The sequence below is a fragment of the Hyperolius riggenbachi genome, chromosome 2, assembly GCF_040937935.1.
Source record: "Hyperolius riggenbachi isolate aHypRig1 chromosome 2, aHypRig1.pri, whole genome shotgun sequence".
NCBI classification, from domain to species: Eukaryota; Metazoa; Chordata; class Amphibia; order Anura; family Hyperoliidae; genus Hyperolius; species Hyperolius riggenbachi.
The window spans coordinates 557128484-557156361 of NC_090647.1; the positions used below are offsets into that span (position 1 = coordinate 557128484).

The window sequence follows — 27878 nt, forward strand, 5'->3', positions numbered from 1 at the left end:
CAATTGTTTTGCGCTAAAGGAAACTTTCTTGTGTGATTTGCATTATCGTAGTACTATTTGACGTTAGGGATGGTCACTGAGATGCAAATCATTTTGAGTTGATGCAGCATTATGCAAATTTATTGAGCGTGAAAATGAAAACCAATCAAATCCTGCTGAGATATTATTATAATTATTAATTTATAAAGCACCAACATATTCCGTGGCGCTGTACAAAGTAGGAAAATTAACAAGGGGTACATAATGATACAGACAATGCTATACATCAAATATGAGGTGTGTGTGGGGGGGGGGGGGGGGGGGGAGTATGCAATATACATACAGGCCGTGCGTGTTTAGGTCATCTAGTAATGCTACGTACACACATGCGACAGCGATCGTTCGTTAAGAACGACGAACGAACTTTTAATTGATGAAAGAACGACCTAAGTAAAGGTAGTTTTAAAATGTGTGTAACGATCTGATCGTTAGAACGAACGTTACATCACAGAAAGCAACTATTGCGCCTGCGCATAAAAATGAGAAGTTCCATGGAGAAATAGTGAAATGCGCATGTCAAGCCTTGTGCGAACGATCGTTTCCAACGATGTACTACTTTTGCAAACGATCGTCGTTGGTTAAAATCCGCCGAGACAGAACTTTCTTTTGTAGCGATTTGGCTCGTTCGTCGTTTGCCTTAATAGTCGGTGGTTCGTTTTTTGTAACGATCGTCGTTGGTAAAGATCGGGGAACGATCGTTACAAACGACTATAGTCGCATGTGTGTACGCACCTTAAGGAGTAAAACTTGATGAGAGGTTAAAGGGGGAATAGCCTAGGTAAAATTCAATTGGTCCATTTTCAAGCATACATTTGCATACAAAATTAGCATAATCCTGCATCAGCTCAAAATGATTTACATCTCATTGACCAACCCTACTAGCGTTTGCCATGCGCAAGCGATCGGTATTGGTTCGCAAAACACTGATGGTGGGAAACATCCCTAATTTACACTCTCAGATGTCATCTGTTGTATGTAAAATGATGATTCTGCAGCTAAAAATCTTCATCTTTAAAATTTGCGCAGGCTAATTTTGCACACACATAATATGCGCATATTGAATGTGTGGATTTCGTATGCAGCTATTTAATTAGCAGGACACAAAACATCTGTACAGGAAGCTGAGCTGCTGAGGTGCCACTAGACCCCAACCTACATCCGAACACCAACACTACCCATTGGTCAGGCCTGGGTTGCAAATGCTCAGGGGGCAAAGCCACATCTTCCTGGCATAGTGGACAGCACTCTCACCGTGCAGCGCTGGGTACCCTGATTCCATTCTGGGCCAGGACACTAGCTGCATGGAGTTTGCATGTTCTTTCTGATTTAGATTTGTCTTAGACTATGATGAGTATATGACTATGGGAGGGATTAGACTGTTAGCTGTGAGCCCCTCTCTAAGGTACGGTTAATGACATATTCTATAGCGTTGTATAAATAAAATAAGAAAACTATTAATCTGGCTGTTCGTGTAAGTCAGGGGTCTCAAACTCGCGGCCCGCGGGCTATTTGCGTCCCTTGATACAATATTTTGTGGCCCTCGTGGCAAAAGCTTCCTTATAGTTCACTTCAGTGCTCCCAAGTAATCCGCCACATCCCCGCCGCTAAACGAGGGCTGCAGAGCCCCCAAATTGCCTGGGGGGCAATCCGCCGGCATTTCCTGGAAGGGGCAGAGCTTTCAGCTTCAGCTCTGCCCCTCCTGCCGTCAATCGCCGCACGGATCGCCGCCTTTTCCCGCCCCTCTCTGTGAAGGAAGTGTGAGAGGGGCGGACAGAGGCGGCGATGCGCCGCGATTGTGAAATTCCTTATGCGGCCCAGCCTCATCCTGACTTTGCCTCCTGCGGCCCCCAGGTGAATTGAGTTTGAGACCCCTGGTGTAAGTAGTATACCATTGTGGAAAGAAACACCATTGCCTCCATAAAAAGTATTTGTATATGTAAACATAATGCCTGCTCACCTAAATCTGTGTGATTTGATGGAGCGCCTGACAGGAACGGTAACCGGGTACACATAATCAGACTTGAATAGTGATCTGAGAATTGTTGGCAGTTCCAATCACCAAATTCTCTACTGTTGCCATGGTTGCAATGGAGAAAAGTCGGAAGCACTTATGTCTAGAGAGACACGGCTGGATGCAATCTTTGTGGAAAATGTCATTTTTAAAACCCTTTACCAAAGTTTCAACCCAAAAGCTGAGCCACCTTTTGAAGGATAACAGGGGACTTGGCAGATGGAAATGGAAGGGGCCTCGTTTGACCTTTTCAAAAAAAGTTGTACTTCAAATATTAATTTAGCAGCCTGTTTTTTTTAAAGCCGTAGAGTATTTATTAAAGAGGAACTGTACAAAATAAATAAAATTGCTTATTTTTTTTTTTTTTACAATATTAATATATAAATGATTTAGTCAGTGTTTTCCCATTGTAAAATATTTTCTCTCCCTGATTTACATTCTGAAATGTATCACTAGTGGGGACATCTTTAGTTCTGCCAGATGATCTCTGCGGAATGTTTGTTTCTGTGGATTCTGAATCCAGTACAAATAACACCTGGTCTCCCAGAATGCTCTGAGAAGAGTATTCCGCATAGCTAAACAGCCTAGGCTAAGCATCACTAAAAGGGCGGAGCTACATACCAATATACCGCAATATATAGACACAGGAAGTGTTTCTGATGCTGAAACCAGGAAAATTAGGGTAAAATTGAGTATCCTGAATAATTTACTGCATTGTTCTGTGTCACTACTGGGCCTCTTTAATACCTTTCATAAAGATGTCATTTGGGAAGAGCAGGTGTTTAAATAAAGTTTCCTAAACTTTTTCAATATGGAAATGAGCAGATCACTGAGCCCCAGCTACTTACCGCTAGCTTGCAATATATTTGCATGTTAAAATGGGTGCCGGGTGGTGCCAATAGGTAGAATATTAGTCATTTTATATTACCGATATTTTGTTGTCAGTTTGCTTGAGGGCCCGTTTCCACTTGTGCGGTGCGAAATCGTTGCGGAAACCACAGTAACGAATTTGGATGCGGATTCGGTAACGCTTGCACGTGAATTTTACCGCAAATTTGCATACGATTTTGCATATGCTTGTATGTATGCGAATATAACCATGTCAGCGCCTGTGTGCTTTTACATTGGTTTTATGCAAAATCGTATGCGAATTCCCGGTGAAATTTGCATACCAAAACCGCATGCGAATTTCCTGTTAAATACATTGTATGCGAATCGCCTAGGGGTGTGCGGCGAGTGAATTCTGAGGGCTCTGCCCTGCAGATTTTTCCTGCACACAAAACCGCAAAGAAATCCTGACAAGTGGAAACAGCCCCATCCACTTGTAATGCTTATGCGAATTTGCATGCGGGAAATGCCTGCGAATTTGCAATAGTGGAAACGGGCCCTGACACCTAGATCCTCCAATTCTTAACTCAAACCCCCTAAAAGCCTTACACTAACCACTACCATCGCCAGCCACTTGCTAAACGGCTAACCCTAAGTTCTTCTAACTATCAGGGCTCGTTTCCACTATAGCGAATCTGCATGCGGATTCGCACAGCCAATACAAGTGGATGGGCCTGTTTCCACTTGTGCGTTGTGCGGAGCGTTTTTTTTGTGTGCAGGGAAAATCTGCCCGGCAGAGCCGTCAGAATTCGCTCCCCGCACACCGCTATGTGAATCGCACGCCATGTATTTAATAGGGAAATCGCATGCGTATTTGGCATGCGTTTTTCCTCCTCGATTCCGCGTGGGATTCCGCATAGGAACACATATTAATTTAAACAGGTAGTGACATGGTTAAATTCGCATATACCCTTACCAATGCAGAATCGCATGCGGAATCGCGGCAAAAAACGCATGCGGAATCGCACCCACATGCAATTTCGTCTGCGTTGATTTCCCGACGATTACGCAACGCATTAGTGGAAACGGGCCCTAAATATCCTTCTCCTACCCTAACACTAATACTAAAATATTACCGATATCTGAAACTCCGCCAAGCCCCCTATACTGTATATTGCTGTATAATGGTATGTAGCCCCACCCTCCCAATGATGCTAAGCCTAGGCTGATTAGCTGTGCGGAATTCTCACTCCTAGAGCACTCTGGGAAATCAGGTATATCTAATACTGGCTTCGGAATTCTCAGAAACCTACATTCCGCAAAGCTGCACCTGCCAGCAGTAAAGATGTCACCACCACCACCATAAGTGTCAGAATGTAAATCGGGGAGAGGAAAGATTTTACAATGGGCAAACACTGACTAAATACTCTATAAGTGAATATTGTACAAAAAAAAAAAAAAAAAAAAAAAAGCTGTTGTATTGCTATTTTCACTACAGTTACTTTTTAACCTCCTCATCGACTTTCACCACGGTGTGTCTTTTATACATTTCGGTGTCTTTTTTTTTAAACAGCTTTCACTTTAAGAATATTTACATCAAGCTAATCACATATATTTCTAAGATTGAAATTTTTTCCATCATTTTTTTTTTTTTTTTTGCTTTAAGCCCCCCGCTCCCGCTAATGCTCGTGAGGCGCAGCAGAATAGCTGCCGCTCCTTTCAGCAGATCACGTATATTCTTCAGATGTCATGCAATGAATAAACTTCACTTCTGCTCCTTGTCAATTAGCTAATTAACAGCATTGTGTGTCAGTCTCAGCGAAGAATAGAGCACCTTAGAATAAAGGCTAATTACGGGAACAATAGACTCAGGTTTTTTTATTTTTTTCCTGTTCGTTTTTTTGTAACCGGGGGAGTCGGTGTGTGACCGGAGGCATGGTAAGTCAAACGGCGGAGATTTCAGGGTGTTAAATCACTTGTGGTGACACTTTTGTCCTTCACCGCTTACAGCGGATCGCTTTGCCGTAGAGACGGAGGTTATCTTTAACCTATTCTAAAAATTCCCTTTTTTCTTCCCCCCCCCCCTCCTCTTCCCCCCAAAACTGCCAGTCCGCTCCCCTCAAAGGCTCCTTTGTCTGTTCACAGGAAGAGGCTCCGGACAGCTGAAAACCAGAAGGCGTCTGTGGAGAATGAGATTACTCAGCCGAGAGAAAGCAGCGCCAAGCCGTACCGCCCCTGCCAGAACTTTGTAGCCGTTCTGTTGCGGTGCCCAGCCATATCCACTCAACACATACAGACATCAAGCAACCAATCAACACGTGTGCAAACACAAAGTCACCTGATTGTGAGTACCAACACACTCCGTGGCCACCAGCCAATGTCCCCTTACGCACCGAGCCCCCACCAATGTCTCCTGTCATGCCAGGCAGTGGTGGGCCCGCTAATTAACGTGCAGAGGAACACCGGGCCTGTACATCGGGTTCCTGGCACGCAGGAAGACAGGCAGCCTGTACCCAGGAAAGGCAAGCTGCTGCATTCTCTTCTGTCCACAGATTCCAGACAGAGGATGGTGCAACTCTAACGTGGCTTGTTTGGGAAATGGTGGCGTTTACCATGCCAAAACTGTGTCGTATAAACACTTGCCACCCACCCTGGTCTCAGATAACCAGTGCGATGTAGATTGCAGCTGTCTATGAGTTTAAAATAATAGTGGCTTTCCCTTCAGACTGTGATCAAGATAAAATATAGATATCTAAAATATATTCTGACTTTCTGGACCTTCATCAAGTCTTCACTTTCATTAAGTACCATACCAGGTTTCCCATCTTGTCTTAATCCAAGTGTCCACCTAACTAACTTAGCTCATTCTAGGCTACCTTTGTCACCAAATTAATGTGTACAACCTTACTCATTGTCAGTGTCCAGCCACATACCTTTCAGATGTTCGGCCAAGTTTGTGGTTTCTATCTGTTCAGCTTCACTCAAGGAGTTATCTAGCTTTACTGATGTCTTCTGGTATGCAGCCTCACTCATTCATGGTGTCTAAATGCACTCATTTTAGGGGTCCAGACCCATTAATGGAGTCCAGGCTTACACATTACAGGTGTCCAGACACATTCTTGGTGTCTAACCTAATTAAAGTGTGCAACCTCAGTCATTTTTGGTGTCTAGCTTCACTTACTCCAGGTTTCAGGCCTCACTTTCCTGGTGTCCTGCTTAGTTAATTCTAGGTGTCCTGCCTTATTCATTTTAAGTAAACAGTCTCCCTTCTCAGTGTGTGGACTCACTCATTCTAGGTGTCTAACCAGGGCTGTGGAGTCGGAACAAAAATCCAACTCCGACTCCTCAGGTTATGAAACCACCTACTCCAGGTACTCAAAATGGATCCGACTCCTCAACTCCAACTTCTTAGTCTAATACTTACCAGGGTTGTGGATTTGGTACAACAATTATCCGACACTGACTGCTCAGTTTATGAAACCTCCAACTCCGACTCCAGGTACCTAAAATTGCTCCAACTCAGACTCCACAGTCCTGTGTCTAACCCTACTTATTTTAACAGTCTAACCTCACTCATTCTGGCTGTCCACTCTCACTCCTTCTAGTTGACCACTTTCACTCATTCTGGTTGACCACTTTCACTCATTCTGGTTGACCACTTTCACTCATTCTGGTTGTCCACTCTCACTCCTTCTGGTTGTCCGCTCTCATTCATTCTGGTTGTTCGCTCTTTTGCTCATTCTGGTTGCCCGATCTCACTCATTCTGGTTGTCTACTCTCACTCCTTCTGGTTGACCACTTTCACTCATTCTGGTTGTCCACTCTCATTTATTCTGGTTGTTCACTCTCATTCATTCTGGTTGTTCGCTCTTTTGCTCATTCTGGTTGTCTACGTTCACTTATTTCTAGCTGTCATGTTTCACTCATTCTAAATGTCCAACTTCACTCCTCCTAGGCATCCACTAGGAATGATCAGTAAGATGCAAATAGTTCCAAGTTGATGCAGAATTATGGAAATTATGCATGAAAATGTACAGTATGTAGCTTAAAATTGGAACAATCAAATCCTGCCAAGGTGGAATTTGATTGGTCCAATTTCAGGCTGCATATAGTCATAAGTTTGCATCCAAAATTTGCTTATCATCCATCAACTAGAAGTTATTTGATTTCATGAACCATCTGTAATGTCCATCTTCTCTTATTCTAGGTGTTCTTCCTTTCTGATTTTACACATGTACAGCCTCACTTTTTCTGGTCTTACAGGAGTCCAATTTCACTAGTTGCTGAGCCTCACTTGCTCTACATATCCAGAATCATTGCAAATCTCCAGCCACATTGTCAGGCCTTGATTATTGTTGATATGCATTCTCTTGCATGACTCATTCTATCTATTCAAGCATCACTCATTCTTGGTATTCAGGCTCCCTCATTCTTAGTTTTTAGTATGATTCATTCTAGGTTTCCAACCATATTTATTCTATCTATCCAGGCCAACATATTCTATATGTCCAGCGTCACTCATTTTTGGCATCCTACCTCACCCAATTTATCTGTCCAACCTCATTTTTTCCTGGTTCCCAGCCACACTCATTATATCTGTACAACCAGGGGCGTAGCAATAGGGGGTGCAGAGGTAGCGACCGCATCGGGGCCCTTGGGCCAGAGGGGCCCCGAAGGGTCCACCCTTCATCACAGTATTAGCTCTCTGTTGGTCCTGTGCTGGTAATAATCACTTTTATAGATGCTTTGAATAGTAGTAATCCTTAAAACACTGTTCCCCATCTCTTTCTTGCAACTCTGACTCTGTGGTTGTCTTTGGCAGGTTTTGGTGCGCCAAATCAATTGTTATGTATAGAGTGCTTGGGGGGGCCCCATGTAAAACTTGCACCGGGGCCCAGAGCTCCTTATCTACGCCACTGTGTACAACCTTACTCATTCTATTCACCCAGCCTCACTCATTCTTGGTGTCCAGACTCATGTATTCTCTGGTGTTTGGTGTCTCTCATTCTAAGATCAACCTCATCCATTTGGCATCAAACCTTACTAATTTTTGATTTGCAGTCTCACCACATCTCATCTGGTGAGGCTGCATAGCTTGCATGAGTGAGGTTGGGCACCTAGAATTTAGGTGCCCAACCTCACTCATTCTAGCTATGCAGCCTCACCAGATCTTTTGTCCATCCCAGCCTCTCTCATTTGTTCTGCCTCATTCTTGGCTTCCAACTTCACTCATTTTATCTGCCCATCATCATTCATTCTTGGTGTTCACCCACACTGATTAGGACCAGATTCGCACAGCTTGGTGTTCAACGTCACTCACTCTTGGTGTCCAGCGTCACTCACTCTTGGTGTTCAGCGTCACTCACTCTTGGTGTTCAACGTCACTCACTCTTGGTGTTCAGCGTCACTCACTCTTGGTGTTCAGCGTCACTCACTCTTGGTGTTCAGCGTCACTCACTCTTGATGTTCAGCGTCACTCACTCTTGGTGTTCAGCGTCACTCACTCTTGATATTCAGCGTCACTCACTCTTGGTGTTCAGCGTCACTCACTCTTGATATTCAGCGTCACTCACTCTTGGTGTACAGCGTCACTCACTCTTGGTGTTCAGCGTCACTCACTCTTGGTGCTCAGCATCACTCACTCTTGGTGTTCAGCGTCACTCACTCTTGGTGTACAGCGTCACTCACTCTTGGTGTTCAGCGTCACTCACTCTTGGTTTTCAGCATCACTCACTCTTGGTGTCCAGCGATACTCACTCTTGGTGTTCAGAGTCACTCGCTCTTGGTGTTCAGTGTCACTCACTGTTTGTGTTCAGAGTCACTCGCTCTTGGTGTTCAGCGTCACTCACTCTTGATGTTCAGAGTCACTCAGTTTTAGTGTTCAGAGTCACTCACTCTTGGTGTTCAGCATCACTCACTCTTGGTGTTCAGCGTCACTCACTCTTGGTGTACAGCGTCACTCACTCTTGGTGTTCAGCGACACTCAGTTTTGGTGTACAGCGTCACTCACTCTTGGTTTTCAGCATCACTCACTCTTGGTGTCCAGCGATACTCACTCTTGGTGTTCAGAGTCACTCGCTCTTGGTGTTCAGTGTCACTCACTGTTTGTGTTCAGAGTCACTCGCTCTTGGTGTTCAGCGTCACTCACTCTTGATGTTCAGAGTCACTCAGTTTTAGTGTTCAGAGTCACTCACTCTTGGTGTTCAGCATCACTCACTCTTGGTGTTCAGCGTCACTCACTCTTGGTGTACAGCGTCACTCACTCTTGGTGTTCAGCGACACTCAGTTTTGGTGTACAGCGTCACTCACTCTTGGTTTTCAGCATCACTCAGTCTTGGTGTTCAGTGTCACTCACTCTTGGTGTTCAGAGTCACTCGCTCTTGGTGTTCAGTGTCACTCACTGTTTGTGTTCAGCGTCACTCACTCTTGATGTTCAGAGTCACTCAGTTTTAGTGTTCAGCGTCACTCACTCTTGGTGTTCAGCGTCACTCACTCTTGGTGTTCAGCGTCACTCACTCTTGGTATTCAGGGTCACTCGCTCTTGGTATTCAGCGTCATTCACTCTTTGTGTTCAGAGTCACTCACTCTTGATGTTCAGCGTCACTCAGTTTTAAAGTTCAGTGTCACTCACTCTTGACGTTCAGCGTCACTCACTCTTGATGTTCAGTGTCACTTACTCTTGGTGTACAGCGTCACTTACTCTTGGTGTACAGCGTCACTCACTCTTGGTGTACAGCGTCACTCACCCTTGGTGTTCAGCGTCACTCACCCTTGGTGTTCAGCGTCACTCACCCTTGGTGTTCAGCGTCACTCACTCTTGGTGTTCAGCGTCACTCACGCTTGGTGTTCAGCGTCACTCACGCTTGGTGTTCAGCGTCACTCACTCTTGGTTTTCAGCATCACTCACTCTTGGTGTTCAGCGTCACTCACTCTTGGTGTACAGCGTCACTCACCCTTGGTGTTCAGCGTCACTCACTCTTGGTGTACAGCGTCACTCACTCTTGATGTTCAGCGTCACTCACTCTTGGTGTTCCGCGTCACTCACTCTTGGTTTTCAGCATCACTCACTCTTGGTGTTCAGCGTCACTCACTCTTGGTGTACAGCGTCACTCACCCTTGGTGTTCAACGTGACTTGCTCTTGGTGTTCAGCGTCACTCGCTCTTGGTGTCCAGCGTCACTCACTCTTGGTGTTCAGCGTCACTCACTCTTGGTGTCCAGCGTCACTCACTCTTGGTGTCCAGCGTCACTCACTCTTGGTGTCCAGCGTCACTCACTCTTGATGTCCAGCGTCACTCACTCTTGGTGTCCAGCGTCACTCACTCTTGGTGTTCAGCGTCACTCACTCTTGGTGTTCAGCGTCACTTACTCTTGGGGCTTGATTCACAAAGCGGTGCAAAGTGTTTGCACGCCTGTGAAAAGCCCTTTATCACGCCTAAACTCAGTTTAGGCGTGATAAGAAGAAACTCGCGCGATCTCCCGCGCGCAAAGTTTTGCGCGCATAGCGCACCGCGCTGCGCGCGCAGTGTACCGTGCTTCGTGCGCAGCGCCCATTAAACCCTATGGGACTTTGCGCGTGCGCGTTTGCGCGCACAAAACTTTGCGCGCGGGAGCTTCGCACGAAGAGCAGCACAAATCGGTGATAACTCAGTGGTGCACAGGTTATCACGCCTAAAGTCTTTTAGGCGTGATAACTGAGTTATCACCGCTTTGTGAATCAGGCCCTTGGTGTTCAGCGTCACTCACTCTTGGTGTTCAGCGTCACTCACTCTTGATGTTCAGCGTCACTCACTCTTGGTGTTCAGCGTCACTCACTCTTGGTGTTCAGCGTCACTCACTCTTGGTGCTCAGCATCACTCACGCTTGGTGTTCAGCGTCACTCACTCTTGGTGTACAGCGTCACTCACTCTTGGTGTTCAGCGACACTCAGTTTTGGTGTACAGCGTCACTCACTCTTGGTTTTCAGCATCACTCACTCTTGGTGTCCAGCGTTACTCACTCTTGGTGTTCAGCATCACTCACTCTTGGTGTTCAGCATCACTCACTCTTGATATTCAGCGTCACTCACTCTTGGAGTTCAGCGTCACTCACTCTTGGAGTTCAGCGTCACTCACTCTTGGTGTCCAGCGTCACTCACTCTTGATGTGCAGCGTCACTCACTCTTGATGTTCAGCGTCACTCACTCTTGGTGTTCAGCGTCACTCACTCTTGGTGTTCAGCGTCACTCAGTCTTGGTGTTCAGCATCACTCAGTCTTTGTGTTCAGCGTTACTCACTCTTGGTGTTCAGCATCACTCAGTTTTGGTGTTCAGCGTCACTCACTCTTTGTGTTCAGCGTCACTCACTCTTGGTGTTCAGCGTCACTCGCTCTTGGTGTTCAGCGTCACTCACTCTTGGTGTTCAGCGTCACTCACTCTTTGTGTTCAGCGTCACTCACTCTTGGTGTTCAGCGTCACTCACTCTTGGTGTTCAGCGTCACTCACTCTTTGTGTTCAGCGTCACTCGCTCTTGGTGTTCAGCGTCACTCACTCTTGGTGTTCAGCGTCACTCACTCTTGGTGTTCAGCGTCACTCACTCTTGGTGTTCAGCGTCACTCACTCTTTGTGTTCAGCGTCACTCACTCTTGGTGTTCAGCGTCACTCACTCTTGGTGTTCAGCGTCACTCACTCTTTGTGTTCAGCGTCACTCACTCTTGGTGTTCAGCGTCACTCACTCTTTGTGTTCAGCGTCACTCACTCTTTGTGTTCAGCGTCACTCGCTCTTGGTGTTCAGCGTCACTCACTCTTGGTGTTCAGCGTCACTCACTCTTGGTGTTCAGCGTCACTCACTCTTGGTGTTCAGCGTCACTCACTCTTTGTGTTCAGCGTCACTCACTCTTTGTGTTCAGTGTCACTCACTCTTGGTTTTCAGCGTCACTCGCTCTTGGTGTTCAGCGTCACTCGCTCTTGGTGTTCAGCGTCACTCGCTCTTGGTGTTCAGCGACACTGAGTGTTCAGCGTCACTCGCTCTTGGTGTTCAGCGACACTGAGTGTTCAGCGTCACTCAGTCTCAATGTCCAGTCTACCATATGTACAGCCTCATGCATGTGAGCAGAGCACATCTTAGTCCCTGTGCATTGCACCTTGCAGCACACACTGTGGAGCCTCAGCACTGCCTGCTACATAAATATTACAGTATGTACACTGAGTGCCACTATAAAGATAATACCACCCATCAATTATGTAAATTGCATTCACAGCCATTAAATGAATGGTGAAGTAAACCTTCTCTGAAGAGGAACATTGCTCAGTATCTATTCACATTAACATGTCCACCAAGTTATTTCTGGTCTCATCATTCACTGCTATAGAACATCATAAAGCTTACGCAAGTCTCAAAATATAACAGCGAGAATCAAGCTAAACAAAGTCCTCTGCTGCCCCCTTGTGACATAACCAGAAACTGCAGATAAAATGTGTACATGAAAATGTTTTGGGACAAAAACACATTTTTACTGGAGCAATAGTAAATCCTCTTCATGTTACTGAAGTAAATTATAACCGGAGAAAATCCAGATTCATTGACAGTTGTCTTGTGTTGCCTGGCTGTGTACATCGCACACAGTCACCCTCCTGATGTCAGGTCTCAGCTGTTATTATACTATGAGGAGTATATTAGTGCCTGGCATGTTAGTAGCAGCGCTATTAGTCCTTCCTACAACTTCCCAAAATAGAAATGCAGTCAACACCTATACTGAGGTACAGTAAAAAAGGGCGCAGGAGGCTAGTGGACAAATCGGGCGCCGCCATTCACTCCCATAATAAATATCGTTTAATGGGCGCCCAACAGGAAAAAAGGGCGCCGGAGAAAATAACGTTTTAAAAGCGGCGCCCGGAGACTTAATGTTTTATAACTGCTTCTCATGATCACACATTATTTAATGATTTATACATTTTTTTATATTATTTTTAAGCGAAAAACAGTACAATTTTTTTTTTACATTATTTTTAAACGAAAAACCGCACAATATTTTTTTGAAACGTTATTAATGCTTATCACAGGGGGGTCTTAGGTTTAGGCACCACCAGGGGGGTCTTAGGTTTAGGCACCACCAGGGGGGTCTTAGGTTTAGGCACCACCAGGGGGGTCTTAGGGTTAGGCACCACCAGGGGGGTCTTAGGTTTAGGCACCACCAGGGGGGTCTTAGGTTTAGGCACCAATACGGGGGGTCTTAGGTTTAGGCACCACCAGGGGGGTCTTAGGTTTAGGCACCAATACGGGGGTCTAGGGGTTAGGGGTAGGTACAGGGAGGGTTACTTACTAATTTCTTTTTAAACGTTATTATACGTTTCACTTTTTAAACGGAAGATTAACGTTTTCACAATTGGCGATTTCATGAACATTATTTAATGATTTATAACTTTATAAAACATTATTTTTAAACGAAATATAGTACATTATATTTTTTAAACGTTATCCATGTTTATCGTTTAAAACCCCGCGCCCTTTTTTTCCAGCGCCCCTTTTTAACATACGCCCTATAGTGTGTCTGAAATGAATTCCCTGTACTCGGGGCCAGATTTATTAAAAGGCCCGGGCCTTGGGCAGCTAAAGCCCAATGGGGCACCTGGACATGAAAGAGAGGCTGCTACGTATGAAAGAGAAGGGTGAAAATAGGGAGCAACACATGGAAAAAGGGAAGGTGATGCTCAAGGGAGCTGTTCATGAACAAAGTGGCTGCTATACATGGATGATGCACATGGAAGAAGGGGCTGCACATGGAATGGGAGGGGGCTGCTGTACATGGATGATGCACATGGAAGAAGGGGCTGCACATGGAATGGGAGGGGGGGGCTGCAGTACAGGGATATTACACATGAAGAGGGGGCTGCACAAGGAATGGGATAGGCTGCTGTACATGGATGATACACATGGAAGAGGGGGCTGCACATGGAATGGGAGGGGCTGCTGTACATGGATGATGCACATGGAAGAAGGGGCTGCACATGGAATGGGAGGGGGGGGGGGCTGCAGTACAGGGATGTTACACATGAAGAGGGGGCTGCACAAGGAATGGGATAGGCTGCTGTACATGGATGATACACATGGAAGAGGGGGCTGCACAGGGAATGGGAGGGGGTTGCTGTACATGGATGATACACATCGAAGAGGGGGCTGCACATGGAATGGGAGGGGCTGCTGTACATCGATGTTACACATGGAAGAGGGGGGCTGCACATGGAATGGGAGGGGCGCTGCTGTACATGGATGATACACATGGAAGACGAGGCTGCACATGGAATGGGAGGGAGCTGTTGTACATGGATGATACACATGGAAGAGGGGGCTACACATGGAATGGGAGGGGGCTGCTGTGCTTGTATGTTACACATGGTAGAGGGGGCTGCACATGGAATGGGAGGGGCTGCTGTACATTGATGTTACACATGGTAGAGGGGGCTGCACATGGAATGGGAGGGGCTGCTGTACATGGATGTTACACATGGTAGAGGGGGCTGCACATGGAATGGGAGGGGGCTGCTGTACATGGATGTTACACATGGAAGAGGGGGCTGCACATGGAATGGGAGGGGCTGCTGTACATGGATGTTACACATGGTAGAGGGGGCTGCACATGGAATGGGAGGGGCTGCTGTACATAGATGATACACATGGAAGAAAGGGGAGTCACAGCATACTTGGCCTAGGGGCACACAAGTTATAAATCCAGCCTTGCCTGTACTTCCTGTAGCATCAGGTGTATGTTTTTTAAAATACCTTTTGTTCTCTTGCTGAAAAGCCTTCCCTTTCATGTCCCCTGGGTTGTGGTCACATGATTATGCCTACAGGAGGCTGCAGACACAGATGCATGCTGGGAGAGAAACCCAGTATTAAAAGAGGCAGAAGCGCCTCTTCAAATGCATATGTGTTATTATGTATGCCTTCTCCCTTTCTGCTCACTAAGGGCTGGTTCACACAAAACAGCCCCAGCCTATAATTGGCAGGAAGTACATTCACAAGGTCAACAGGAAATTAAACCACACCACAAGGAAACAGGTGAAGACACCACGAGGATTAGGATAGAGTGCAGTTCGGAGGGCCACATTGAGATTGTCGAGCTAGTATAGCGAGTGCATAGTAAGCCAGCTACATGGGCAACACTATAGCAGATCACAGTAACCATAAAGCACAGGCCTGGGATGCAATCTGCCAACACTTCCTGTTTCTCAAAAGCCATCAGAAGCCCAGGGAAAAAGAGCCTTCAAATGAAAGCCATTAAAAGCTATGAAACGACAATAAAAGCTACAAGCTTTTACACAGCAGTTAAACGCCTTCTTTAATTGGCACAACAAATTAGAACAATATTAACCTGGCCCATTTATTTAGAGGTTTGCAAGTGCTCCAGGCCAATTTATTTTACCATGCTTTTATTTCTTATTTGTTACACTTTCCTGTGTATTTATGGCCACTTGTCACTAGGGGGCAGTGTGAGACAATAACAGAGGACTTCTGCTTTCAGTCCCTGTATTTTCTGCTAGCAGAGAGAGAGATCAAAGCATTATGAGAATTTACAGCACAGCAAGTTCTGCCGACTGAGGTGAAAAGCAGTGCACTCATCTCAAACGAGATAACTCTATTAAAGCTGTTAATGGGTTAACTGTTTGGCCCTTCTGAAGATAGTCATCAACTTCTTTATTCCAAGCAATGTGACCATGACATTTCCTACTGACTTTTGGGTTTTAAGTTTCGGAGAACCCTAATACCGGCTTTGCAAGTCCTTTGATTCCTCTAGATCACAGCAGTGTAACCGCGTCTCATCTGTAGCGACTTTTGGTTCAACAGAAATGATGACCAGATCGATTAAAAGGATGAAAAATATTGGCTTGGAGATGTCCACTGAATTTTGCTTCTCGTCGGCATTGAGATATTTCGGCACCGGCTTGGCTGTCGGCTCCTGCATTTCCATCTGCTCGTGAATTAAGCCCAGCGCATTCTTTGGATGTCGCTACTGTCTGAGCAAGTGTTTTAGCTGAGATCCACTAATTTGCCAAAATCAGGTCATTCATGAGCACAATCAACAAATTCCATAGCTGACCGTGTTGAAGGTCTACTGGACCTTGCTGCATCTTCTCTCTCGCAATGTCCACACTGAAAGCTGGCACACTATCTTTCTACTCTTTTGTATTTAACAATGACCGTCACTCGATGTGTACCTCACACACTCATGGATTTCCCTTGGAGACAGCCTGAAGTCTCTCACTTGACATTTCCACAGTTTTCGTTGATACCATTCTGTCAATGATCTAAAAGAATTTCAAAAATTGGCACTGTGATTATGAAGATTGTTACTTGTATATAAAACAACACCCCAGCAGCAGCTACAGTGAGAAAGTATGGTCAGTTCAAGCCAAGAACTTTTAAAGAGAACCCGAGGTGGGTTTGAAGAATATTATCTGCATACACAGGCTGGATCTGCCTATACAGCCCAGCCTCTGTTGCTATCCCAAACCCCCCTAAGGTCCCCCTGCACTCTGCAAGCCCTCATAAATCACAGCCACGCTGCTGACAAACAGCTTGTCAGAGCTGGCTGTGTTTATCTCTATAGTGTCAGTCTGCTGCTCTCCCCGCCTCCTGCAGAACTCCAGTCCCCGCCTGCATCCCTTCCCTCCCTGCTGATTGGAGGAAAGGGATGGGGGCAGGGACCGGAGCTATGCAGGAGGCGGGGGAGCAGCTGAGACTGACACTACAGATGTAAACACAGCCTCACAGCACGGCTGTGATTTATAAGGGATTGCAGAGTGCAGGGGGACCTTAGTGGGGTTTGGGATAGCAACAGAGCCTGGGCTGTATAGGCAGATCCAGCCTCTGTATGCAGATAACATTCTTTAAACCCACCTCGGGTTCTCTTTAAGCACCCCTTTGTATTATTTGCCAAACCTTGTGCAACCTCCCCCAGGTCTCACCAGACCAAAGCAAGGAAAGGGCTCAGTGATAGCATTTAACTACACACAGTTATTGATATTACTTTATTACCGGGTTATCAGATCATGGCCCTTAATCAAATCACTTTTTCCTAAATCACCTTTCTCCTCAATGTTCTCCTGGTTGATCTGTTCACACCTTATCAATCCACCAGCACCTGTTAAGCCACCAGCAATCAAAACATATTTGTATTGCTACTTTTTCAGCTACTTTTTGGTACTTTTCAACTGTAGAGTGCCAAAAGGTTATTTTAAACAGAAGATAAAAATTGATCTCCTAGGAGGAAACTTAAAGAGACTGTGGCCCATATGCAATTCACTTTTTCACCTCAGTTTTCTCCTAGGAGAAAAAATGTCATCTTCCATTTAAAATAACATTTTAGCACTTTGTAAATGAAAAAGCATCAAAAAGTAGGTAAAAAGTACTATCAAAATTATTTTGAGCATTTCTTTGCTTGCTAATGGTTTAAAAATCAATGTATTGACAAGTTTCAAAATATCACCTAGGAGAAAAGTCAGGTGAAAAATTAAATTGCCTGTAACAAAATGTTCAGCCTTATTTCTTCTATCCTATAAATTCCTATACCTGTTCTAATGTGGTCTGGCATACTGCAGCCTTTTCTAGTTGCACAGTGGCTGTAATAAATCGTATCTTCTTTCCTCTGTCGGCTTTGTCGTGCTCAGGCTGGAATGTGTGGAATGTGCAGCACTGCTTGTGATAGGCAGAAGCTTTACACACCCTCTCCAAGCTCTCCTCTCAGCCTATCACACTCTGGTTAGCAGCCATGTCTTTTGTTTGTAAACACTGCATAAAAATGGCAATTACAAGCCAGGACTGCAGCAGGGAGTGGCAGAAACAGCACAGAGGGGCGCATGAGAACATAATGAATAGAATGGTATGCTTTTTATTGTAAGAATTTTAGAGTACAGATTCTCTTTAAGAGACAAAGTGAATTGGATAAAAGCCCATAAATGAGAAAATGGCATAACCCCTGTCTGGGGGGTGGGGGGAGGACACCTGATGGAGGGAATCACCTGAGATGTTAGCATTATGCCCTGTGTACTTGTGTACTCCGATAGCTGCTACTATATGGTGTTATGTATCATTTATCATTTGCTAAACATGTAATACAGCCATATTACTGATAACAGCAAATCTCCCATCAGATTTCCCTTGCTGTCTTTTCGCAAGTGACAGCCTCTCTTGGCCGCAATTTAAAGGGCCACTTTCATGAAAAATTTTATAATTTGAAATACATGTGTACACATACTTATAAGAAGTACATTTCTCCCACAACAAAATGCACTATATAATGCAGTTATTCTAGGTTCCTGTCGTTTACGATAAGCAGTAGAAATCTGACAGAACTGACAGGTTTTGGACAACTCCATCTTCACAAGGAGGGGGGGGGGGGGCTTCTCAGGGTTTTCTTAACTTTCAAAATCACATGCTGAAAGGCAGTTTCTCAGTCCAACTACTAAAGCAGTGTACAGAGAGTAGGGAAGCTTACCGACATATTTGTATAGATCCTTTCCAGAGAGTGCATGTAAAGGACATACTGAAAATCACCCCATGAGGAGATGGCCTTGTCCAAACCTGTCAGATCTGTGAGATTTTTACTGCCTTCTGTAAGCGACAGCAGCATAGGAAAAAAGTCATTCATGATGCATTTTACTCTGGGGGACCTGTACTTCTCAAAAGTACATATTTTAAATTTTCAGGTTCTTTTTTTATTTTATAGCGATCCTTTAAAGTGGAATGAACTGTTTTTAAAAAAGCCTCAATGATTTCACTTCTGCTCTATGTATCAAAATGGGAATATTATTCCAGCTTCAGCACTTTGGGTGTACACACAAATAAAACATAGTCATTCCACAGTGATAGCAGTGTCATGATTTGCTGCCAGTCAGATTAGTCAAATCAGATTAGTGCAGGTGTTGGAAATGTAATAGCAAGATGTCCTGACCTGTTCGGCTAATTTCTCCTGCAGCAAGGTTGTGCGTTTCATGACAACAGGGGTATCCAACCATATCATATCAACCCCATTGGCTCTTTTAGCGTTTAATTTAAAAAAGTTACAAATCTCAAAAGTACAGTAAGGTTTCTTTCCACAGTAAGCCAACAGTTGGTTGTACAGTTTGGGCTATAAAGTCTTTATTTAGATTTGTATAGGTAGAGATTAGGAAACAGCGCAAAAGTCCAGTCCCTCAGGCAGCAGCCTTGTTAAATCTTCACAAAAGTAGATATACAGTTCATAAAAGAGGGTGAGTAGTATGTTAGTACCACTCCCCCCCCAAAGCAAAACGACTCACCAGATGGTGCGGCCTGATTGGGCCCGTCTGCGCCTTAGGGGTATAGGACACCCCTCAGCCTCTCCGGCAAGCCTCCTCTGCTGCGTCCCTCAGAAGAGTAGAAGCCTCCAGAAAAAACACAGAAGACGCTTCACCTGAGCGCTGTTTCCTAATCTCTACCTATACTTTGAACTGTTTAATAGGCAAGCGCTCCGCCTAATTTGTTGGTGTCAATCCAGTCTCTGTTGGCCCTACGGGCCTGTGCATTGTTGTACACAAACGAAATTGCATTGTACATACATTGATATTTGTGAGCGCTTCTATACGTTTTTTTATATTTATTTATATTTGGGTTGCTTGAAAGTATAATAGCAGTTTCGGTAAAGTACCATAATGAGGTAAAGATACCTCTTTACCGATCTAAATTCACAAATGACACCTATATCCCCTAACTTAAAAAAAAAAACATACCTTTCCACATTAATATTGGGTTGTGTTACTTTGAGTGTTTTATTATTAAGGCTTACTTTGGGGGTCTAATTTGAGGTGTATTGTTTTTATTATTCCTTAACCTATTAGCAGCTTCAGTACAGTTATATTTTTTAAGATAAGTGCACAACTTTTGACCTCAGTCAGCAGAACTGATTGTGCTGTAAATTCTTGGAATGCTTTGATCTCTCTCTGCTAACAGAAAATATAGAAACTGAAAGCAGAAGTTCTCTGTTATTGTCTCACACTGCCCCCTAGTGACAAGTGGCCATGTCTACACATTACAGCAGTACTAATTAGAAGGAAAAGAAATGTGATAAATAAAAAAAATGTGCTAAAACAAAAAGGGCTTGGAGCACTTGCAAGGCTCTAAAGAAATTGACTGATAAAGGGTTAAAGTGGAAATCACGTTTGAATTTTTGGTTGGATTGAATAAGGGGAAAATATTTTAGTATTTGTCTCATTTTTATTGTTGTCTATGCATAAAGCATAAGAAGTTTTTTTTTACTTCAGTCTGATTGTTTCAGTTGTCTGAGCTCTCATTAAGAGGTTCGCTTCCTGTTCCTCAGACCTTCAGGGCATTAATACGACTCCAGGAGATCCCAAGTTGTGTAGCAAAACTCATGGAGAGGTTGTGAGCACTGTGACGTGTTGATAGCTTTGTAAGGCTCTGGACAGGAAATAATGGAAATTCTTCCAGATGGAGACACAGACAGCAATAAAAAAGTTCTGCAATAGAAATGTTTTCCTTGCTGCCCAAAGCTTAAAAGAAACACTTGTGTGGAATTGTGTATTGATTGCATCTAGAAGGATAAAAGGTTGTTTAAGAAACCACAAAAAAATGTATTACAGTCCCAAAAAAATGCTCAAATCGTATTAATTCCAAAATGTAACTATTTTTTTTTTTTTTTTTGTAAAAAATCAGTCATGGGTTGATTTTCAAAGATTTCCAGGCTTGGTAGATACACATTGTCATTGATTTTATGAAACATGCACAGAGGTGGATTTTGGCTTGGGAGACGTTTATAGAGTAATGTTAGACAACGACAATAGTCCATTTCGGGCACAAATTGTCCTCCATCAGACCTTAGCAAACAAAGTCTCCTCAAACTGACCAACTAGAAGCAAAGTTCTCCCTGGTAGCACCACGGCATTCTATCTCCCAGCCATTGGGATGGTGCAGGCTTGCATCTGGTTGGAACAAATGCCCCTTTCTATGCTACAGAACTTTGTTTCTGGTTGGTCAGTTTGAGGAGACTTTGCTTGCAAAGGCCTGATGAAGGGCAATTTATGTGTCTTTGCCTAAAATTGCTGTCCAAACTTATCCCAAGCCAAATCCGCCTTTGTGCGAATGTCATATAATCATTGGCAATGTGTGTCTACGAAGCCTAGAAATCTATGAAAATGAACTTATGACTGTTTTTTTTTTTTTTACAAAAAATTGTTATACATTTTGGAATTATTAGTTTGAATGATTTTTTTGGACCGCAATACATTTTTGTGGTTTCTTTAACAACCTACTATCCTTCTAGAATCAGTCGATGTCAAAGTGGAGTGTGGTGGACTACTCCGATCAGAGTATTTTGATATCTTGATAGACTCTCTTCCAATTTTATATAAACATTGGAACTGTGCATTGAACAGCTCTCAAGTGTACATTAACCTTTCAGAAGGCATCTACCATAGTTTTGATAAGTTCCTGTGATTGTTACCCTGAAATCTCTTCTGTAATCTTGCCAGCCTTTTCCTGACGCCTTGTCCGCCATTTTGTTTTCTCACAGGTGACATCAGTTGCAAGGGGATGACCGAGCGCACTCACAGCATCAACCTTCACAACTTCAGCAATTCCGTGCTCGAGACGCTCAACGAGCAGCGCAACCGTGGCCACTTCTGTGACGTGACGGTCCGAATCCACGGGAGCATGCTGCGGGCACACCGCTGCGTGCTGGCCGCCGGCAGCCCATTCTTCCAGGACAAGCTGCTGCTTGGCTACAGTGACATCGAGATCCCGTCGGTGGTATCGGTCCACGCGGTGCAAAAGCTCATTGACTTTATGTATAGCGGAGTGCTGCGCGTCTCCCAGTCGGAGGCTCTTCAGATCTTGACCGCCGCCAGCATCCTACAAATAAAAACCGTCATAGATGAATGCACGCGAATTGTGTCACAAAATGTAGGTGGGGTTTACCCTCCGGACTCTGGCCAAGAGACGCCGAGGGGGACTCCTGAATCCGGAACCTCTGGCCAAAGTAGCGACACGGAATCCGGCTATCTGCAGAGCCACCGTCAGCACAGCGTGGACCGGATCTACTCTGCCTTATACACATGCTCCATGCAAAATGGCAGTGGGGAGCGTTCCTTCTACAGTGGAGCCCTGGTCAGCCATCATGAAACCGCCTTGGGCCTACCTAGACAACATCACATGGAAGAACCTAGCTGGATCACACGCATCCACCAGCGCTCTCAGAGGATGGAGAGGTACCTCTCCAACACTCCAGAAACCACCCACTGCCGCAAACAGCCACGACCGGTCCGAATTCAGACATTAATGGGAAACATACACATTAAACAAGAGGTGGACGATGATTACGACTACTACGGCCAGCAGAGGCCGCAGGGCCTCGAGCGCAACGAGTCTGAAGAGTGCACTGAAGATACCGATCAAGCTGAAGGCACGGAAAGCGAACCAAAAGGAGAGAGCTTTGATTCTGGAGTGAGCTCGTCCATTGGCACGGAGCCTGACACCGCGGAGCAACACTTTATGCCTAATCTTGTGCGAGAGGGTCAACTGGATGCCTCTCAACCAGAGTCCAATACTTTGTCCAGCGAATGCATGGAGAACCAGAACCAACAGCACTTAGATACCAGCTTGTCCTCTCCGGAGAGGAGCAACGCCATTGACATGGACAGCACAGTCATCAGTGTTAGCAATAGCACCGAAAAGGGAGTGGTACAGAATTCCATCACCCAGTCCATCGCGCAAGTTTTGCCAACCACTCAGCTGTACTTACGACAGACAGAAACTCTCACCAGCAACTTGAGAATGCCGCTCACCTTGACTAGCAACACCCAGGTCATCGGTACGGCCGGCAATACTTACCTTCCTACCCTCTTTACAACACAGCCTGCCGGTGCTGGGCCCAAGCCTTTCCTTTTCAGCCTGCCCCAATCCTTGGCTGGCCAGCAAACCCCATTTATGTCTGTACCACAAGGAGGAATGCCTGCCTTTACTACCCAGCAACAAAACCAACCACCCCAAGGAGGGCACAGCACAGCCAGCGGGCAGGGAGAGAAGAAGCCTTACGAGTGCACTCTCTGCAACAAAACTTTCACAGCCAAACAGAATTACGTCAAGCACATGTTTGTACATACAGGTAAGATCTGGCTCAGGTTTCTGGTTGGGGTTTAAGGGACATTTCAAAGTAAGCAAAACATGAGCAGGCTTACAATACAAAGTGTAGGCACCATTCCATTTCCAGTAGTACCTGCTAGTAATGACTACACAATTAGTATCCAACATAAGTGGATCTCACCCGTCTAGACATAGACCTGAACACCGCCCTACTTGTAAGACAGACCCCAAGTCAAGGCTGAAAACCCAGCTTCTCCAAAGCAATCCAGCACCACTCTGTTACATATAATTCACTGAGAAACTCCGACCAAGAATTGAACTTCATCCCAATCAGCAGCTGATACCCCCTTTCCCATGAGAAATCTATTCCTTTTCTCAAGCGGACCATCAGGGGGGTCTGTATGGCTGATATTGTGGTGAAACTCATCCCACAGTGTGATGTCAGCGCTTCACAGCACTAAGGTCCTGACATCACACTGTGGGAGCCTTGTTGCATTGTGGGCAATATCAGCTGTTCACAACTGCCAAAAAAGCAAGCAGCATCTCCTTCCACTGACATCACCTGCCAGCAGTATTTAATTTATACATAATTATTGTAAAAATGAAGCACTTTTTATTACATTATTTGCACTGGAGTACCTCTTTAAAGATACAAGTGGCTACGGTCCACGGTTTCGAAACATACACACACTCAACAGCGGTCTAGACTCTCACAACCTTTCTTCTGAAACCCCTAAAAAAAGTCTCTTGCTATTGTTCAAGCAGCTGATAAGACTGATAAGTAAATCCAAATGTTGAATTGACTTCTTATCAGTCTTATCAGCTGCTTGAACAATAGCAAGAGATTTTTTTTTATGTGTTTCATATCAAAAGTTGTGAGAGCCTAAAGGCAGCCTTAAGGCCCATACACACGCCGGATTTTAGCGAACGACCCGTCGTTTGAACGTTCCGTCGTTCGGACGTTTTCGCGTCAAATCCGACGTGTGTACAGACTATCGTTCAGGTGATAAGACTGGTTACCAACGATCCGCCGGGTGGATCGCTGGTAACCAGTCTTATCACCCGAACGATAGTCTGTACACACGTCAGATTTGACGCGAAAACGTCCGAACGACGGAACGTTCAAACGACGGGTCGTTCGCTAAAATCCGACGTGTGTATGGGCCTATACACTGGTCGATTGCCACCAGATCTACCAGCAGATAGATCCCTCTGTGATCGAATCCGATGAAAGAGGGAGCTATTGGCTGCCTACACTGCAAACAGATTTTGAATCGATTTCACTATGAAACCGATTCACAATCTGTGGAGCTGCCGCCGTCCCCTGCTTACATTACCTGATCCGGCCGGCGCGAGTCCCCCGGTCTCCGCTGTCTCTTCTCCACTCTGGGCTTCAGCTTCACTGTACTTCCGGTTGGGGGAAGTTTAAACAATAGAGGGCGCTCTACTGGTTAAACTTCCCCCGACAGGAAGTAAGTGAAGCCAGCCGGAGCCCAGCGCAGAGAAGGGACCGAGGGGACACGCGTTGGCCGGATCAGGTAATGTATTACCGCTAGTGTCAATTGTCGGACATTCGAACGCCGCTTTCTACGCACTCCCAACCCGCCGGTGATCGAGCGAAATTTTCTGCGTGGACAGATCGACGGGTTCGATCGATTTCAGACGGAAATCAGTCGATCAGTCAGCATTGGCGCATCGATTTCACAGCAGATTTGATCACAGTGATCGAATCTGCTGTCTATCGGCGGGAAATCGAGTAAGTGTATGGGCCCCTTAAAAGACCGCTGTTGAGTGTGTGAATGGGGCTTTAGGCTTTAGTTAAGTGAATTATAATATAAAAGAGCGGTGCCAGATTGCTTTGGAGAAGGTTGGTGATATGCCCCGCTGGTACACGGGACAATCCGTAGCACGCTTGGAGATTCCCGATCGTTTGAGTGCTGTCCTTTTTCTCTTTTGGAAGGCTGAATACCCAGCTTCTGAAATATCCAACGGAAATAATACTATATTCCCGGTTGGACACCGTTTTATGTTACAGAGCATTTTTATCAGGTTTATGTTAAACTGCAGAAATTGTACCATATATGGGGCACCATTACCCAGACATTTTATCATCAGTACACACCTTTATTCTGGCACTTAAAGAGACACTGAAGCGAAAAAAAAATGATGATATTATGATTTGTATGTGTAGTACAGCTAAGAAATAAAACATTAAGATCAGATACATCAGTCTAATTGTTTCCAGTACAGGAAGAGTTGAGAAACTCCAGTTGTTATCTCTATGCAAAAAAGCTATTGGAGAGGGCTGTTATCTGACTTTTATTATCTCAACTGTAATTGAACTGTTTACTTTTCCTCTGCTAGAGGAGAGGTCATTACTTCACAGACTGCTCTGAAAGACTCATTTTGAATGCTGAGTGTTGTGTAATCTGCACATATTATAGAATGATGCAATGTTAGAAAAAACACTATATACCTGAAAATAAAAGTATGAGAATATTTTCTTTGCTGCTAATCTTCTAGTAATTATTCATAGTACACAACCAATTCATTATATCATTTTTTTTTTCGCTTCAGTGTCTCTTTAAACACTGACATCTGCATATAGCAATGAACACACCTGCAAATGTGGCCACAGCAGCAGAGGTGTAGGGAGTGGGGGTGCAGAGTTGGCTGCAGGAGGCAGTATAGAGTGGCAAAGCACTTGGGGAGTGTATTTAACTCCCTTTTCTAGGCATTTCTATCATCTTCCCTCTCGCAGGGTTCCCCAGCCCCTCATCAATGTTTGTGGTGACTGGATAGTGTAACTTCTGCCCTAATCAGTGAGAGCTCTACAGTGGAACTTGAGTAGCCAACTACTGTACTTTTTGACAACTACATGGGAAAAAAGTAATGTTACATGCATTGTACTACTCCAGGACAAATGTACACCTTACTATATAGTATGTGTACTTCACATTTTTAGAGGGGGGGGGTTATAGCGGTCCTTTACATAAGAAAAGCACAGCTGAATCAGGTGCAGATTGATTTTGGGATGTATTGAGTGGGGACCATGCAGGGGCGTGGCTACAACCTACCACACCCCTCAGCAGACATCTTCCGGCCCCCCTCCCCGGGGCCCACTTCTGTCAGCAAATGCAGAGTTAAAGGCAGAGCGGCAGCAGTGAAGCATCAAACAATACCTGCTCCCATCGGTGGGACAGGTCATCTTTACTTTCCTCTTCTGTTTAGCTCTGCACTGTTCAGCCAATCACCATGCGGCTCCTGTCATGTTACAGGCATCCTAAAGCCCTATGGTGATTGGCTGCTAGGAGCACAGAAGAGGAGTGAGGAGGACCTGTCATGCTGCCAGAAGCAGGTAATATATAAAGCTCCCCTGCTCTGCATTTGCTGGCAGGAGTGGGCCCCCCGGCAATGGCAGAGGTTGCAGGGGCGATTGTCACACCCCTGTCACCGAGCAGGTGTGGTCCTACCCAGGCAGAAGAGACCTGAGGAGCCTTCAGGGCAGTCATGTTGTTGTTATTTCTCTGTTAATAATGTTATATGAGGATATTTATTTTAACAATCTTACATGGGACAGAACAGCTGAGTCAGTGAGATCACTGAAGATGCTGTAAGATCTCTGTGATGAACAGCTGAGCTAATAAGGCTTGCTGGGACTTGCAGACTTTCTAGAGATGAAATGTGACTTCTCTATAATGAATCATCTTTGAACTGTTTTTATTTAGGCCAGAAACATCTGTGGGTTTTTCAGAACTTTTAGACACATACGATCGTGTTGTGTGTGTGTGTGTGTGGGGGGGGGGGGGGGGCGGGACTAGCAGATTGCAGAGCCTCTGAGTCCCACATGATATAAACTGATCCGGAGCTGCGTGACATCTGCCGGGCTATTATTATTATCAATTCATATAACAGATCAAAACATTCTGTCTCTATGGAAAAGGGTAGGGAGTAAGGCATACATCCAAAAACGGCGCCGGGAAATTTGGGCAAAGGGTGAAACCGAAAAATGTCTCACCCCGCTTCTGCAAAAGTCCCGGTGGTGTTCATTTTCCCCCTCCAGACCACCATTGCAAAGATGCGATTCGGCTGCTGGCTGTTGCTGGTGGCCGAATAGCACTGTTTTTTTTTTCCAGAATTTAGGCTCTGTCTTTTGCCCGCGCCCAAATTACCCTTTGAGCTTCGCTATAGCTGTAGTTCACATTACAGCCTATGGTGGCGCCCAAATGTCTGTCTTGAGGAGAGAGATGGCGTTGGGCGTAGCGGAGTGGTTTTGCTGGGTGTTGTAAAAGAAAAATGGATTCAGCTGCCAGTTATTACTAAAAGTTCTGTCTTGCTCGATCAGGACCTTGCACCTTATTGGCCGAGCCATCAAAGGTATCGGTGGCTGCTGTGCACAGGCTAGATTCTTAGCAGAGGCTGTTGTTATCAGTGAGCATGTGTACAAGGCCTTAGGGGTGTCTACACTCATCATGTTTTGATTGGTCAATGACTGGACAATTTTGGCACCTCCATGTAGTATGACGGTGAACAGATTTTGAATACCATATAAACTCAAGTATAAGCCGACCAACTTTTCCCTCCCCTAAATATAGGGAAAAATTGATTGACTCAAATATAAGCCAAGGGTAGGGAAGTGGTAGCCTGGGGGTTTCTTGGGTGTGGATGGCAAATGCCTTCTTTGGCCTTTGGCCTTAGATCAGGGCAGCACGGTGGCATAGTGGTTAGCGCTATCGCCATGCAGTTCGAATCCCAGCCAGGTCAACATCTGCAAGGAGTTTGTATGTTCTCCCTGTGTCTGTGTGGGTTTCCTCCAGGCACTCTGGTTTCATCCCACATCCCAAAAACATACAGATAAGTTAATTGGCTTCCCCCTAAAATTGGCCCTAGACTATAATACATGCACAATACT

The 27878-nt window shown here is 45.1% G+C and overlaps 1 protein-coding gene across 10 annotated transcripts in view; it reads left to right on the forward strand.

The window, feature by feature from the left end:
- ZBTB20 (zinc finger and BTB domain containing 20) overlaps window positions 1-27878 on the forward strand; it is a 1072531-nt gene that overhangs the window by 1036180 nt on the left and 8473 nt on the right. For 9 of the 10 annotated variants that reach the window (XM_068270868.1, XM_068270867.1, XM_068270865.1 and 6 more), the window contains 2 exons: window positions 5024-5222; window positions 21399-22988. In XM_068270868.1, coding sequence (XP_068126969.1) covers window positions 21419-22988 — 1570 coding nt within the window. In that variant the 5' untranslated portion in view covers window positions 5024-5222; window positions 21399-21418. The remainder of the gene's footprint in view (window positions 1-5023; window positions 5223-21398; window positions 22989-27878) is intronic. The other variant, XM_068270869.1, reaches the window with a different exon arrangement.